We start from the raw sequence: 17,669 nt of genomic DNA, 5'->3' as shown, positions 1-17,669 counted from the left end.
CATCTAAAAAAGCCAGCACAGTTCTGGAAAAACATTCTTTGGACAGATGAAACCAAGATCAACCTCTACCAGAATGATGGCAAGAAAAAAATATGGAGAAGGCGTGGAACAGCTCACTATCCAAAGCATACCACATCATCTGCAAAACATGGTGGAGGCAGTGTGATGGCTTGGGCATGCATGGCTGCCAGTGGCACTGGGACACTAGTGTTTATTGATGATGTGACACAGGACAGAAGCAGCCGAATTAATTCTGAGGTGTTCAGAGACATACTGTCTGCTCAAATCCAGCTAAATGCAGTCAAATTGATTGGGCGGCGTATCACGATACAGATGAACAATGACCCAAAACATACAGCCAAAGCAACCCAGGAGTTTATTAAAGCAAAGAAGTGGAAAATTCTTGAATGGCCAAGTCAGTCACCTGATCTTAACCCAATTGAGCAGGCATTTCACTTGTTGAAGACTAAACTTCAGACAGAAAGGCCCACAAACAAACAGCAACTGAAAGCCGCTGCAGTAAAGGCCTGGCAGAGCAGGCCTTAAAAAGGAGGAAACCCAGCATCTGGTGATGTCCATGAGTTCAAGACTTCAGGCTGTCATTGCCAGCAATGGCTTTTCAACCAAGTATTAGAAATTAACATTTTATTTCCAGTTATTTAATTTGTCCAATTACTTTTGAGCCCCTGAAAGGTGTTACAAAATGCTTTAGTTGCCTCACATTTTTATGCAATCGTTTTGTTCACCCCACTGAATTAAAGCTGAAAGTCTGCACTTCAACTGCATCTGAGTTGTTTCATTTAAAATTCATTGTGATAATGTACAGAACCAAAATTAGAAAAAAGTTGTCTCTGTCCAAATATTTATGGACCTAACTGTATTTACAGCAACTTTGACCCATGCTTCTGGAACAATTTGGAGAAACTGAGAAATAAGGACACCCTTAATCAAACAGGGAAACACAGACAAACCTGATAAATGATGACTCGTGTGCATAACAATTCATACCACTGACTAGTTATTATAATATATGTTGAAGTAACAAACATTTTACATTTGAAAAATTATGAATATGATGCAGAGACAGTATTTCAGTTCCCTATCAAGAGGACCAATGCTACGTATTTGCACTGAAGTACTTTTTTAGCTTTTCATCTATTTATTTTAACTACCTGTTGTCACTTCTCAGAAAACTGGTCAACAGGTCAACATTATCTTAGCCAAGCTTCACTCCATCTTGCCTGCTGTTTTGTAAGCCATTTATCGACACTATATCCAGTTTTTATATGGTGTAGATGTACATATATAAAACATTTTGCCAACATAAAAATGCAATTTGCAGTAGTGTCTGGTCCTTCTAACGTAATCAGAGCAGTTGACTACACTCATATTGCAATAAGGGCACGAATAAAGCTGCTTTTGTTAACCTTAAGTAGTTATATTCGATTAATGCACAAGTTATCTGTGATGCCATGATGTACCTGGCAAACCTTGTGTCTCAGTGGCTGGAGTCAACCGGTGATTCATTTATTTTGAGGTAAAGCAGTTGTGGCAGACAGAACAGTACTGTATGTGGTAAATAACTTGTTGGTAAGTTAACTGGCTGAACCCTTTGTTGTTACAATGAATAGTACAACTAGGGGTGGGCGGTATGACCAAAATTCTATATCACGGTATTTTTCTAAATTATCCCAGTTTCACGGTATTCAACGGTATTTTTTTCCCATGCGTGAATGGATGTTAACCACATTTTCCACTGCAGTTACTGGCTAAGAATTACCTATTCCACTGTCAAGTGCATTGTACAAAAAAACATTTTAATGTGCACACAAGTATTAATACAGGTTTGCATGGCCCCATAAAGTGATAGTTTTCAAGGGGGTGACACTAGTGAAGAGAAGGAATCACATTGCATGACAGATGCAGTCAAAATATAGAACCTTTTTATTGAACAAATTTTGCAAAAACTTAAACTATAATTTTGACAACATATTTTCAACCATCCAAGGAGGCATTTAGACTTAGTAAAATATCCAGAAGTGCTTGTCAAAAGTTGTATTGCACTGAACATGTCTTAGAAAAGTAATAAATAGTAAATATTTTTTGTAAAACAACTACACTTTCTGTTAATGTTAACCATCTCTGTCCACCGACACGTTAAAGTGACTTTTTAAACAACTTTACCATCATTAAACTGCATAATATTTAAACTAATAAATAATAACAATAAAATAAATAATAGTATTATTACTGATAGTTGCACTATTACTTCAAGGCTTCAAGCCCAGGTGCATTACACAGTATTCACCAAATTAAAATAAAATAAAATAAAAAGTGCAATCTTGGTGATGACATCTTTACCAACTGAACCATCATTTAGGCAAACTGCATTAATATGGACCTTGCTTCAAGCTAAGCTATATGCATAAATAATAAAACTAAAACTTGCATTTATAATGCTATTTGTGGTATAGCGCTACAGAATCGTATTAGGACCACGGTGAAGACAAAGATACGGTCACGGGGAAGAAAAAATCAAACTATATGTCGAGAATAAAGTCGACATTTCCACTTTATTCTCGCCAATTATGTTGAGATTAAATTCGACATTTCCACTTTTTTCTCATAGTTTACTTTATAATTAAAGTAGAATGTCGTAAACTAAACTTCATCCTAAAATCATTGTTTAATTTACTAGATTTTCTCAAACCCCGTCATAAATTAATGTAGCACATTAAATGCTTTGTGTTAAGTGTTCCCCGACCCAGTTGTTAATCACTACGCTTCTTAAACTGACTTCTCCCGCACTAAGAGGACACAGCGATCACCGCACAGAATCCATTCACTTCATGATATTCCTGCTTTCTGAAAGTTTAGAATGCTAAGATAAATACTTGATATCATTTTCATGATGAAATGCATTAAAGCAGGTATTACACATGCACAGTAGTGAGGCGGTAGTGCTGCTCCCTCGCAGTAAGGGGTCCCCAGGTGTATGTTCAGTGTAGAGAACTTTATGGCAGGTGTGACGAGGCTCCAAAAAACTGGATGTATGAATGGGTATCGCACAGGTTTAACTTAAATATTGTGTAAATGTTGGGTTTGTGATCTGGTGGTCGGAGACACGAACACAGAATTCAATGCATGTTCTTCTGAGCGGGCTTTCTTTATTCCACGCGTGCTGTCTATCTGACGTACCAAAACCCCAATTCCTATCTTTCATTTTTCTTTCTCCACATAACCAATCACCACACGATAAACGTCTTTGTGAAATTAAAACTAGTTATAAACTTAGCCCACGGAGTGTTCAGAACTTTAAAAATATCTTCGTTATACATGTTTAATTATACCATCCATTCAGGGTGGCGCCCATCCCTGAACGAGTCGCCAGCACTGGGTGAATACGAGCAAAACATACACTAGCAGGGTCAATATAGCATAACAAAACCCCACATTCTACGTGACTTTGAAAGGAAACTGAAATAAACCCACCAGAAAAACATGCAAATGCAAGGCAGGGTACACCCGAGACACCCTTTCTGCAAGGCAGCAGTGCAACCTCCACGCCGCCATACGCCCACATGATTAATGCATGCTTTGATGCATTTCACCATGAAAATTATATCAAGTATTTATCTTAGCATTCTAAATGTTCAGAGAGCAGGAATATCATGAAGTGAATGTATTCTGTGCGGCGATTGCTGCCGGAGCCTCCTCTTAGTGCAAGAGGAAGTCAGTTTAAGAAGCTCGGGGAACACTTAACACAAAGCATTTAATGTGCTATACAACTTATGACGGGGTTTGAGAAAATCTAGTAAATTAAATATTCATTTTACGATGAAGTTTAGTTTACGATGTTCTACTTTAATGACAAAGTACGAGAATAAAGTCAACATGTCGACTTTAATATTGACATAAATGGCGAGAATAAAGTAGAAATGTTGAGAATAAAGTCAACATGTCGACTTTATTCTTGTCATAAGCGTCGAGATTAAAGTCAACATGTCGTCACACTATTACACAGTACCCAGGTACATTACACTGTATTGAAAACAAATAAAACAAGTACAACTTGGCTTGCAGTATTATCCAGTAGTATAGAAACAGTATTCACACATTTGAACATAATCGTCCACATCTGACCTTTTTAAAACCAAAGTATCTCCAGACAACGGACGTGACTCCTTTTTTTTTTTTTTTGGCAAAAGTTCTTCTGTGTCATCATGATCAACTTTATCGTCAGCTACAGCTTCAGTTTCGGAATGTTCTCTGTCCATTTTCACCGCGCAGTACCTACACTACCACACCTATTTAGCGGTGTAGAAGTGAAAAAGAGCCCCCGTGCAACACCTCTGTGTTTAGCGGTGTAGCAGTGAAAAAGGTCCCCACTTGAACAGTTTCCAGCTGCGCCACGTTCCGAATGTCGTTTAGGCAATTTAAACCGGTGTTGCGGTATAAGAAAAATCCATATCATAACAAAAATAAAAAACGGTTTTCGGTATGAACCGGTATACCGCCCAGCACTAAGTACAACCATATGAAAAATTATCACATCATTACGCATGCCAAGTGATAGTGGCTATCCGCTCAGATGCAGGCACCTTACGCCTTACCTGGACCCCCAGATAATAGAGGAAAGGCGTTACAATGTTGCATACGATCTTGCGCTCTCAGTTACAGAGCAAAGTCAGATACTCTTGAATGCAGGTGGCAGGGTCTCAATGCACCAGGAGTGAGACTGCTCTAGCCACCAGTGAAGTTCTGCAGCATCATGACTGGAGGATGACTAGCAGGCTGCATAAATGGATGTTTTAATAAGGTAATGAAGGCGCATTCACGTATGCATATTTACAAGGTGATTTGTGATTTATAAATGGTAAATTGCATAAAAATGTGAGTATGGCAGGTTTAATAAATCTAATTTTTTTTTTTTTATTTGCCATACCCATTGTCCTGTTTTTCTGGTGTGTGCATATTTGCATGCTCAAGTCCACATAAAGATTTATAAATGAGGTCGAGGGTCTTCAGGACCAAATTACTTTTTAATCTCTCTTTTCATCTCCTCGCATAGCAGCTTTTTCTCACCTACTCTCACCATTTCTACTTTCATCTGCCCTGACTGTTCCATCTTATATACGTTATCTGCTCTTTCCTTTACAGTTGCACACCTAATGAAAGCTACAGAGCTGAAATATTGTGTCTTTAACCTTTTCATTTTCAGCATGGAAATAGCCTTTAACATTTTTTCCTTTGTAAATGCATGCTGATGCAGCCCTACAACTGACACCCTGATGTATGAACAAGCAAATCCCATTAAAGTCCTGAGGTGGCTGAGCTTGCAATGTTTGCGTTACATGGCAACGTAGTTTTTTGGTTGGTACAATGTCACTTCCTATAGTCATTGCCTCTTGCTATCAGTAGCCAACAGTGCAGAGCACAAAGGACCAAAAATGTAACATATTCATAAGTACACATACACCGTCTTGATACAGTGGTCCAAAAGGTGTATTGAATCTATTAATAAAGACAATCCCAAAGGCAGTCTTGTAGTTATTCTTCTTCCATCTGTTTCCCAATTGTTTTTTTACTTACCTTTCCATATACAGTGGTGTGAAAAACTATTTGCCCCCTTCCTGATTTCTTATTCTTTTGCATGTTTGTCACACAAAATGTTTCTGATCATCAAACACATTTAACCATTAGTCAAATATAACACAAGTAAACACAAAATGCAGTTTTTAAATGATGGTTTTTATTATTTAGGGAGAAAAAAAATCCAAACCTACATGGCCCTGTGTGAAAAAGTAATTGCCCCCTTGTTAAAAAATAACCTAACTGTGGTGTATCACACCTGAGTTCAATTTCCGTAGCCACCCCCAGGCCTGATTACTGCCACACCTGTTTCAATCAAGAAATCACTTAAATAGGAGCTGCCTGACACAGAGAAGTAGACCAAAAGCACCTCAAAAGCTAGACATCATGCCAAGATCCAAAGAAATTCAGGAACAAACGAGAACAGAAGTAATTGAGATCTATCAGTCTGGTAAAGGTTATAAAGCCATTTCTAAAGCTTTGGGACTCCAGCGAACCACAGTGAGAGCCATTATCCACAAATGGCAAAAACATGGAACAGTGGTGAACCTTCCCAGGAGTGGCCGGCCGACCAAAATTACCCCAAGAGCGCAGAGACGACTCATCCGAGAGGTCACAAAAGACCCCAGGACAACGTCTAAAGAACTGCAGGCCTCACTTGCCTCAATTAAGGTCAGTGTTCACGACTCCACCATAAGAAAGAGACTGGGCAAAAACGGCCTGCATGGCAGATTTCCAAGACGCAAACCACTGTTAAGCAAAAAGAACATTAGGGCTCGTCTCAATTTTGCTAAGAAACATCTCAATGATTGCCAAGACTTTTGGGAAAATACCTTGTGGACTGATGAGTCAAAAGTTGAACTTTTTGGAAGGCAAATGTCCCGTTACATCTGGCGTAAAAGGAACACAGCATTTCAGAAAAAGAACATCATACCAACAGTAAAATATGGTGGTGGTAGTGTGATGGTCTGGGGTTGTTTTGCTGCTTCAGGACCTGGAAGGCTTGCTGTGATAGATGGAACCATGAATTCTACTGTCTACCAAAAAATCTTGAAGGAGAATGTCTGGCCATCTGTTCGTCAACTCAAGCTGAAGCGATCTTGGGTGCTGCAACAGGACAATGACCCAAAACACACCAGCAAATCCATCTCTGAATGGCTGAAGAAAAACAAAATGAAGACTTTGGAGTGGCCTAGTCAAAGTCCTGACCTGAATCCAATTGAGATGCTATGGCATGACCTTAAAAAGGCGGTTCATGCTAGAAAACCCTCAAATAAAGCTGAATTACAACAATTTTGCAAAGATGAGTGGGCCAAAATTCCTCCAGAGCGCTGTAAAAGACTCATTGCAAGTTATCGCAAACGCTTGATTGCAGTTATTGCTGCTAAGGGTGGCCCAACCAGTTATTAGGTTCAGGGGGCAATTACTTTTTCACACAGGGCTATGTAGGTTTGGATTTTTTTTTCTCCCTAAATAATAAAAACCACCATTTACAAACTGCATTTTGTGTTTACTTGTGTTATATTTGACTAATGGTTAAATGTGTTTGATGATCAGAAACATTTTGTGTGACAAACATGCAAAAGAATAAGAAATCAGGAAGGGGGCAAATAGTTTTTCACACCACTGTATACTGTATCTAACTTTACATAAAGTTAACTATCAATCATTTTACTGAAATTCCTTTATCTAATTATTTGGTCATCAGGAGCCAAAGTCAATCAGGCAACACTTGGTATATTATTGCTTATTTTGTTTTACTTGCCATTTATACCACTTGAAAACATTTCAGACAAGGCTTCCGCTACATTACCTTTTCGTTTGAAGGTGTAAAATCCAACAGCTTCACCATCCTGCCAAGAAATCTTGCCATACTCATTTGCAGGATGAGGACTGAAGCAGATGTGCTGGTAAGGCGCTCTCTCCACAGACCCAAAAATAATCATATTCAAGATGAACAAGACTACTCTTTGTCCGGCACGTTGTACCTATAGATTAAACACAGAGTGAGCACACCTCTTACTGACTGGGTCCCTAACAAATATTAAATTATCCATCCATCCATCCATTTTCCAACCCGCTGAATCCAAACACAGGGTCACAGGGGTCTGCTGGAGCCAATCCCAGCCAACACAGGGCACAAGGCAGGAAACAATCCTGGGCAGGGTGCCAACCCACCGCAGGACACACACAAACACACCCACACACCAAGCACACACTAGGGCCAATTTAGAATCGCCAATCCACCTAACCGGCATGTCTTTGGACTGTGGGAGGAAACCGGAGCGCCCGGAGGAAACCCACGCAGACACGGGGAGAACATGCAAACTCCACGCAGGGAGGACCCGGGAAGCGAACCCGGGTCCCCAGGTCTCCCAACTGCGAGGCAGCAGTGCTACCCACTGCGCCACCGTGCCGCCCAATATTAAATTATATACTCTGCAAATAAACCATTTAAATGTTGTTTATATATTGATGCATCCCTGCTAAAACCCAGGTATTTCACAGACTATGCTCTTTATTTCATTTTAAGTGATAAAGTCCCTGCACAAAATGAAAAATGTGCTTGCCCACCTGTATCAGTCCCTGCCTGGTAGGGTTGTTTGTTTTTAAGGCTTCATCCACAGACCACCACCTCTTGTGCACATACAGTGCGATCACTATATTGGGAAGGAGAACATATCTGGATATTTCAAACAAAACTGCACAATTATAATTAAATCACTTTTATTACTTTGACTTAAGGTATGGACAAAAATAAAATGTTCAAATCCAAAAGTATTCCAGATATTTAAAAAAATTACCAGTAAAAGTAAAAAGATATTTTTAAAAAATTACATATTGGGAAAGCTCCATGGATTTAGCAGACTTAGAAGCTCCGGACAATGAATGTTGATTCTCTCCATGATAATGAACTACTTAACTTTAAGACCACAGTTTGTGTGGCTTGAGAACTGTGTATCGGACATAATCATGAGTAACAGAGGAGTTCCAAAGTTTACGCTGAACACCTCACACTTTAGATGCAATACCGAATCTTGTCATCTACACAAATTGTCTCATGACACAACCATAGTAGGGTGTATCAGCAGAAGGCAGGAGACTAAATACAGGAAACTAGTGAAGGACTTTGTTGATTTGAGCAAACTGAACCACCTGCACCTCAACATCAATAAGACAAAGGAGATAATCATAGACTTTGGGAGGGTCAAGCCCACTCTGCCTCCAGTTCCCACTGGTGGTGATAAGGTGGAGGTGGTGAGGACATACAGACTCCTTGGGATGCATCTAAAAGACAGGAATGAATGGAGTACCAACACAGAGGCCATCTGTACACAAGAAGAGTCAGAGTCGCCTGCATTTGCTGAGGAGGCCGAGGTCATTTGGTGTATGCAGGCCACTCTCACATGTTTTCTATCAGTCTGTGGTGGCCAGCGTATATTTCTATGCTGTAGTGTGATGGGAAATGGCATTAGTGCAGGTGATGCCAACAGTCTAAATAAACTAATTGAAAAAGCTGGTTCAATCTTGGGAGTCAGGCTGGACTCACTTGGGGAAGTGGTAGAATAGACGGTCATTCGGAAATTAGCTGACTATCCTAGACAATGACACTCACTACCTGTATGAGGCTTTGGCTAAACACTCATTCAGTAACAGACTGAGACAACTGTGGTGCTCCAAGAAGTTTTACATGAGGCTGTTTCCACTCTCAGCTATTGGCTCTATAATTAGTCACCCCATGACCGAGGTGGTATTGTTCCCTGTTGAATGGTAGTGAGATGATCTAACACACGTGTGATATACTGTGTCAGTGCTGTACTGTAACACTATAACTTTTAAGTATCTTTAATTTTAATAACTTTACACTTAGTTCATCTACTTACAGATAACTCATGTTTCATATGTATTTGTACCTTGTTAGCATACCTGAGACTATTATAATTGTTTTTTATATTTATAATTGTACCTTTTCTGCCTCTACAAGTTCATTTGAGATTAATTAAGTTTCTATTTGTCTTTGTGCCACAGTAGCACAAATAGAGATTTTTTTAATGGATGGAAGTATGGTGGTACAGTGGTTAGCAATTCTGCCTCATAACTTGAGGACAACAGGCTCAAGTCATGGCCCCATTCACTGACATCGTGAAATTTGTATTTTTTCTCTGTATCTCTATAGGTATTTCTGTGAGTACTCTGGATTTCCTCCAACATCTCAAATACATCCAGATTATGTGGATTGGTATCTCTGAAATGGCCCATTGTGAGCAAGTGTGAGTGAAAAACTAAGCTGGCATGTCCTGTGAAGGACTGGCACCAAGCCCAGGATTGGTTACTATGTCGCACTCGATGCTACTGGGATAGGCTCCAGGTTCCTGTGTCCATAAAACTGGATAAAATGAGTCATGAATGTGCATGGATATAGTATAGAAACTATCAGTCCTCCTTGTGAACTGGATTATTCAGTTACAGGGCTGTGAAAAGCTGAAGGCTATCCAGGCAACATTGGAAAAAAGACAAGGAATAAATTTGTGCACTCATGCACACATCCACAGTACTATTCCAAGCCAATTTAGCTAAAATATGCATCTCTGAAATTCAGGAGAAAAACAGAGTACCCTGAGAAGACGTACATAGACAATCAGAGAACAGGCAAACTAATACTTGACACTGACTTGGCTGGGAATCAAACTCAGGCCTGTGAAATTGCACCATTGATCCTCCGAAATAATACTAGCCTTAATATTTACAGTTTAAAGTCTTGAACGTTGTTGCCTTAATGTCACTACAAATAGCCATGTGCTATCTCCAGTGTGCCCTGCGTTGGACTGACACCCTATCCAGGGTGGTTCCCATCTTTTATCCTATACAATCTGGGATGTTTACAGCTGTTATGACCATAAATTGGAATAAGTGGTTGAAAATGAATAAATGGATAAGTATACCTATATACTTTAGTCAATTTCAACTACAATAGTCATTCAGGTTAAAATGGGAGCAAGCATGCAGTGTACCTTTACCTTGAGATTTCTGCAGCACCAGGAGCCGATAAATGGGGGTATCCTCTCCAAACAGTGAAAGAAATGAGACACTGTCCTTTGTAATTTGCACCTATTAGGTTGTATTATACAAAAAAGCAGCCTGAAATATTGCTTTGTGGAACCTATACTGATACCATCAGAATCACAAACTTAAAAAGAAGTGGAATGCCAACCTTATCCCCATTAGGTAAGGAAAACCATTCACTCTGATCAGGTGGGTCAGAATTCAGCCTACTGACATACTCTTCAGCACTCTCTGAAATATCTTCATAGCCAAGAGAGTCCAATATATCAACCAGAGTGTCATGTCCTATAAGAAAAAAGAAAGAGCCATATTGTTTTAAACTAAAGTGTGGACAGAATCACATGTTCTAGCATTGCTGTAAAAACACAGACATTAGAAAATGATATTTAAGGAGTGTTGCTTGCCAAGGAGTTGCACGTTTACAATCTGTTCCTTTAAATTAAATATTTGTCAAAGGGAAAACCCCACTCTGGGTTTATAAACAGTTTTTATAAAAAGAACCACTCATTTTATTCAACTGAACACCCTGCTGTGATTTAAGAGATGACTGGGCAAGCACCTTGGATCAGCTAGCTAAGTAAACAAATTGAAAGGACTTGACAGAATCCTCAAGTTTTAAACTAGTAAACACCAAATACAACTGTAAAATCACTGGGTAAATACACAAGTATTTCTAAGGGTACTGTCACAATGTAGATAAAGTGACTTGTGCACATAGGAACACGGCTATGTAATGACATGCCATGATGGAGAATCAGCACCCCTAAACAAACTGACCAAGCTGTGCTTCACCACTCTATCTAGATGACAATGCACATGCAACAAATTCTTCTAAAGTTTCCCTCTCACCTATGGACAAAATATTCGACAGTATCTAGGCGTGCTAACCTTCCTCCACTAAAAAAGGATTCTTTCAAAGTAAAACCATATTAAGGATATCTGATTAAATGCATGCAGTTAGGGGTTGCTCAAACATGCCTTAAAATGCCATAAAGTGTCACATGTTAGAGCTCCTTTTAAGCAACATTCACTTATGAAATCCTCTCCATTCCCTGACCTAGTCCTTAACCCTGGATTTATACATTGTGGCTTAACGGCCAAAGAATTGTAACTTCTAGTTTTAATACGTTCTCCCTCAAAAAAATCCATGTCTGAGATGTCATATACCTATAACTGGCTTACTACAGAACCCCCTGATTTGAGAAGGGTACTTCACTATCTAGTATTTTTTCCCAATCATTATACAGAATTTATAAATTATTTTTGTTATTCCAGAATATTTCTTTCAGTACCGTCATCATGTTGGTGAAAATGGGGGTGAGGGATAATCTATCCCAGCAGCACTAAGCATAACAAGGCAGGATGCCAGTAAACTTCATTTATTTAGTTCCAAAAAACATTCAAAGCCTCAAGAGACAAAAAATTAAATTATTGCATGACAGAAGAAAATGAAGTATACAGTAAAAAAAAAGGCTCTGACCATAGACAAAAAACAAAACACTGCTGCAAAACCTTATGATGATTTTTGACAAAAACAGGACATTCAGCCCAACATAACAGTATCCCATCAACCCCTATTTAAATAACTTGTACAAAATATCAAGTGAACATCTGAAGGTCCCCAAAATACTACCATCTACCACAACACTTGGCAGCTTTTTCCATAGTTCTCTATGTACAGAAAAGGTTTCTAACATTTGTGCAGAACTCACCCTTAACCGTCGCTATTCGTGTCCCTGTATTCATGTTGATAAAATAATTAAAAAGCAATAACTGTATTGATTTCTATCACGTTTCATCTTAAGGCCATGTCATATTACACAACTTTTCCAGCGATTTTCAGTCATAGCCTTCATTAAGGCCAGACATTGACCATGCGATTTTTAGAAATCATGGTTACTGCACGAGACACCAGTCATATACAGTATGTGCTCAAACCATTCGAGCATGTTTGGTCCAAATGACATACCATGCCTGGGCCAGATTAAGACCTTTAGAGGCCCTAAGCACTTAAAAGATTTTGGTGCCCCCATATACTGTATGTGAGCTTCACTCACTCTCAGTGGATGACTGAACAGGACGACCAACACGACTAAGACAAGAATGATCATGTGAGCCTCCATGGACCAGGTGGCAGTTATCAGATTCTGATTTTGTTGTATTCAAAAGATTAATATACACCATTAAACTCTATTATTACTATTTAATTATTATTTTTACAATTGTATATAAATGTATATAATTTTTAAGCCCCTTTTTGTGAAATCTGGTTCAACTGCACCATTTGTAGTTTTGCACCATATGGTCCAAGGTAAATCCGGAAATGGAAAATTTCTTTGGTGTCCCCCCACCCCACTACCCTTAAAGCCCTAAGCACGTGCTTATTCTGCTTAATGGTTACTCCTGCCCTGTGCCACGACGTGGCTGTTTAGACTATATGTTTATAGGGTGCCAACAGACAGCTTTACTCATTGATATTTTGTAATACAGTAATCCCTCCTCCATCGCGGGGGTTGCATTCCACAGCCACCCGCGAAATAAGAAAATCCGCGAAGTAGAAACAATATGTTTATATGGTTATTTTTATATTGTCATGCTTGGGTCACAGATTTGCGCAGAAACACAGGAGGTTGTAGAGAGACAGGAACGTTATTCAAACACTGCAAACAAACATTTGTCTCTTTTTCAAAAGCTTAAACTGTGCTCCATGACAAGACAGAGATGACAGTTCCGTCTCACAATTAAAAGAATGCAAACATATCTTCCTCTTCAAAGGAGTGCGCGTCAGGAGCACAGAATGTCAGAAAGAGAGAGGAAAGCAAACAAATCAATAGGGCTGTTTGGCTTTTAAGTATGCGAAGCACTGCGGCACAAAGCTGTTGAAGGCGGCAGCTCACACCCCCTCCGTCAGGAGCAGACAAAGAGAGAGAGAGACAGAGACAGAGAAAAACAAACAAGCAAAAATCAATACGTGCCCTTCGAGCTTTTAAGTATGCGAAGCACCGTGCAGCATGTCGCTTCACGAAGCAGCTGCACAGAAGGGAGCAACATGAAGATAATCTTTCAGCATTTTTAGACGAGCGTCCGTATCGTCTAGGTGTGCGAACAGCCCCCCTGCTCAATCCCCCTACGTCAGGATCAGAGAAAGTCAGCGCAAGAGAGAGAGAGAGAAAAGTAAGTTGGGTTTCTTCTCAGCCATCTGCCAATAGCGTCCCTTGTATGAAATCAACTGGGTAAACCAACTAAGGAAGAATGTACCAGAAATTAAAAGACCCATTGTCCGCAGAAATCCGCGAACCAGCAAAAAATCCGCGATATATATTTAAATATGCTTACATATAAAATCCGCGATAGAGTGAAGCCGCGAAAGGCGAAGCGCGATATAGCGAGGGATCACTGTAAACGTTTACCCATCCAAATAAAAAAACTATATGGTCACAGACTTGGCTATATTGCTGACTCTTGCTGAACTTGTGCTCTGAAATTACAAAAAACAAAAAAAAAAGAAAAAGGTATAATTGGACAGCAGAGAGATGGTTAAGAAGGCATTGACAATGTGGCCTGTGTATTTTACAAACAGAATTGGGGGTGTTATTTAATTTACCATTGTGTGTGTTTATTTCAGGATCTTCAGTAAACGTTTCCCAAGATACTTTTGTCAATGGCCATTTAGTTGTATGTGTGTTGCTACATGATAGTTAGCTTTTTCAAACAAAAAAAGTGAAAATAAGTAGCAATACCCAATGTACAACGTCCAGCTACTATACTTCAACGTACTGAAATACAATGCCAATCACTTCTTAGTTCTGTTATAACAGTTCTCTTCAAAGTCAAATTCAATATGTTATCTGAACAACCTGTTGATCTAATTATCATTTTTAATCATGGTATTCATCATACTCACTACAGTTGCTGCACAATGAATTTCAGGAAATGTGATGGCAACAACAGGAAATCGGCTTACAAGACTGCACACCCTACGTCCAACAACCGAATCATAAGATACTGTCAAGAATCGCAAGATTTACAACCCCACTCAAACTGCATATGAAATAATGAAGCTGAATTTTAGGCCGACTAAGAAAATCAGTCAGCAACTGAAAATCAGTCCTCAGTTGTTCTCATGAGGTTTACTTTCAAGTTTCAGACCCACTATAGTATAATCATATTTAATATTTTCAATTCTTAAGTTAATTCCTTAGGCACAACCATTTTAACATCATTTAAAGTTTATTGTCCCGTAAACTTTTGCCTTCTGTGTTCTGGACAGTTTTTCGCCATTCTACACCCTGCAATAGAAGTCCCACCCCCCTTCTGTTATTATGAGTGCTAGTCTCAGTTTCAGATCAGACAAAGCATTATGCTAATGTGCTTAACCTGTACAGTACATACAGTAACTCATATTAGTTGCAATATGAGTGGAAATTCAATTCTCAGTCAGTTTCAGGAGTTCATATTAACCTCAGGCAGAGTAAATTCCTACTCCCATCCATTAGCGTTCAAAAATATTAGTTATGAACTACTTTAGTACAGACCAATAGACCTCCCCTGGCTCAGTGGCTCAGTGCATCATTGGGACGGGCCTCTCATATCTGGACAGTGTCTATGTTGGCTGACTGAGGAAGAGGACTAGTAGCATCAACAGACAGAACAAACCTCAGGTATTCCCTGTTTGATCCGCTACCTTCTGGTAGGTGTTATTGGATAATCAAATCCCACAGAAGCAGTATGAAAAATAGCTTTTTTTACCCCCAGAGTTGTGGCCTCCATCATCCACCTATTCAGCTTCTGAGAACTGATCTAAACCCCACCCTAGACTGTTAATATACACACAGACACAATTCAGCACCCAAATACTGAATCTATTTATTGACTATTTCATTGTAGTTATAATTTACTGCTCTTTCATTTGTATATACGTAAGTCTGATTTATTTTCCTTTGATATTGTGCACCTTTTATGAGAGATGTCACACCAAACATCTCTGTTTATAGGTATATTGACAATAAAGTTATTTCTTCTGTTTTCTTTTTCAATAGGATGTCAATTAATGTCGAATTAAAGCTATATCGCACATAATTAGAAAAAATACTATACAAGAATGAGTAAAGGAGCCCTATGGTTTATTACTACAAGGTTTAATTATTTGCCAAATACTCCAATGCACATGCATTCAAGTGAGCTTGATGTGTAAAAATGGTGGTGTACTAGGCAGAAACTGCGGTGTAGTGGTTAAAGCATTTGGACTTCAAGCCCTGAGATTGTAGGTTCTGCTACAAACACGGTGTGACCATGAGCAAGTCACTTCACCTGCCTGTGGTCCAGCCGTAAAACCAAAAGAAACGAAACCATTTGTACTGTATCTCAAATGTTGTAAGACGCTTTGGATAAAGGTGGAAGTTAAGTAAGCAAATATGCATGTTTTCAGGTCCATCTTTGTATAGAAAGTGCACAAAGGTGATGTATATTAAAAAAAAATAGATTCATACAATAACATTTGTCTTTATTGAAATGTGAACTGTTTATCCAAACTAAATTGTTCAAAAATTAAAGGAAGTAACAGTATATTTATTTGCTTCTGTAATGAACAGGTGTCTTGTTTATTGATGGTGAAAGTGTACTTTGAAAAAGTTTCTTTTTTTATTTTTATAATTTCAGCTTCAGAGTTTCATTAAAGTGCACATAATATATTTCAGTTACACAGAGTATTACGTTTTAAAGACTTTATCTAACAATCTCTGCCTCTGTTACTCCTACGCATTGGCTTTCACAAAACCATATACTGTATAATGTCCTGCGGTGGGTTGGCACCCTGCACGGGTTTGGTTCCTGCCTTGTGCCCTGTGTTGGCTGGGATTGGCTCCAGCAGACCCCCGTGACCCTGTGTTCGGATTCAGCGGGTTGGACAATGGATGGATGGATGGATATACTGTATAATGGATTAAACATATCATTAGACAGGCAATCATTTAATCCAATTTCCAAAATATATACGACTCCAATTAAACTATTAATCAAGTCAAATCGACCCTGTATTGGAGTAAATTAGGCAACTACATTTTATGAAGAAAGAATGACAGAAACATTTGATATAACAAAATTCCATTTCAGGAGCAGAACGATATCATCACTGTCAGAACACTAAGCTTTTTTATAAACGTGGAAAACGACAAAAATTGCGTATATAAAAATAAAATGTGAAAAGCGTAAAAATGGCCAACTGCTTTCCCAACACGTTACCATTCGTGTATCCGGAACACTTTACCGTCACGTCTGTTTTCCAGACGGAAAAAATAAAAGTGGCATTTGGAATCTGAGCAGCTCTTGAGGCTGATTGGTTACTTGTACATGAAAGCGGCCAATTACCAAAAAGACCTGGTGTCCGTAACGCCCCCACTGAGCTATGGGGTATTGAATTCACAGTGCAAAAGAAAAACAACTCCAAAAAGCCACGTACGAACGATAAGCCATCCTCTTTAAAGGTCGTCCCAGGTGTATAGACCCATATAACACTGACGGGAATGATTAGAAAAGAGGGGTCGCGCCCCGTTCGGTGTCTTCACCTTGTACTACTTGCTTCGCTTCAGACATGTTCGCCGTTTTGCCAGCTGTCTTGTTCGAAGTGTGGCGCGTACTCTTACTCCGCTGTGGGTCGCTGACAGGTGAAGGTGGTCAGTGGACAGGAAGTGAGTGTAACGACGGAACAGAGAAATCATCAAAACGGCAAGGCGAGGATTCTGTTTCCGTTTGGGGAGGTGGCGGGGATCCGTTCGGTTTATCAGGTCACTTAAGTAGGGCCGCTCCCTAAGCGAGACGCCAATGCAAGAACCCTGCAGGCGATATATTTAGAAAGAAGGTCTAATAAAAGTGTCAGGTTTATTTTCAGTCTGCTTATTATTTGCACAGTATGCAGTAAATAATTGCAGCTTAACTTTGACAGGGCAAATAATGCGGCAAAGTCTAAAAGGGATAAACTGGGACAAAGTTTAAAATGTGGAGACAGTTGAGCAGAT

General features: G+C 39.3%; 1 protein-coding gene across 1 annotated transcript in view; it reads right to left on the bottom strand.

Moving 5' to 3' along the window:
* The window catches only part of LOC114667987 (protein FAM169B-like), a 45,050-nt gene extending 27,698 nt beyond the window's left edge, over nucleotides 1-17,352 (bottom strand). The window contains exons 1-5 of the mRNA XM_028823560.2: nucleotides 17,220-17,352; nucleotides 10,805-10,941; nucleotides 10,611-10,701; nucleotides 8,167-8,252; nucleotides 7,406-7,580 (exon numbers count right to left, since the gene is read on the bottom strand). Coding sequence (XP_028679393.1) covers nucleotides 7,406-7,580; nucleotides 8,167-8,252; nucleotides 10,611-10,701; nucleotides 10,805-10,941; nucleotides 17,220-17,247 — 517 coding nt within the window. The 5' untranslated portion in view covers nucleotides 17,248-17,352. The remainder of the gene's footprint in view (nucleotides 1-7,405; nucleotides 7,581-8,166; nucleotides 8,253-10,610; nucleotides 10,702-10,804; nucleotides 10,942-17,219) is intronic.
* Nucleotides 17,353-17,669: the final 317 nt, after the last annotated feature.

This window comes from Erpetoichthys calabaricus, chromosome 17 (assembly GCF_900747795.2).
Source record: "Erpetoichthys calabaricus chromosome 17, fErpCal1.3, whole genome shotgun sequence".
Lineage (NCBI taxonomy): Eukaryota > Metazoa > Chordata > Cladistia > Polypteriformes > Polypteridae > Erpetoichthys > Erpetoichthys calabaricus.
The sequence above is the reverse complement of the archived record's forward strand: the minus strand, read 5'-3'. Positions and strand labels throughout refer to the sequence as shown.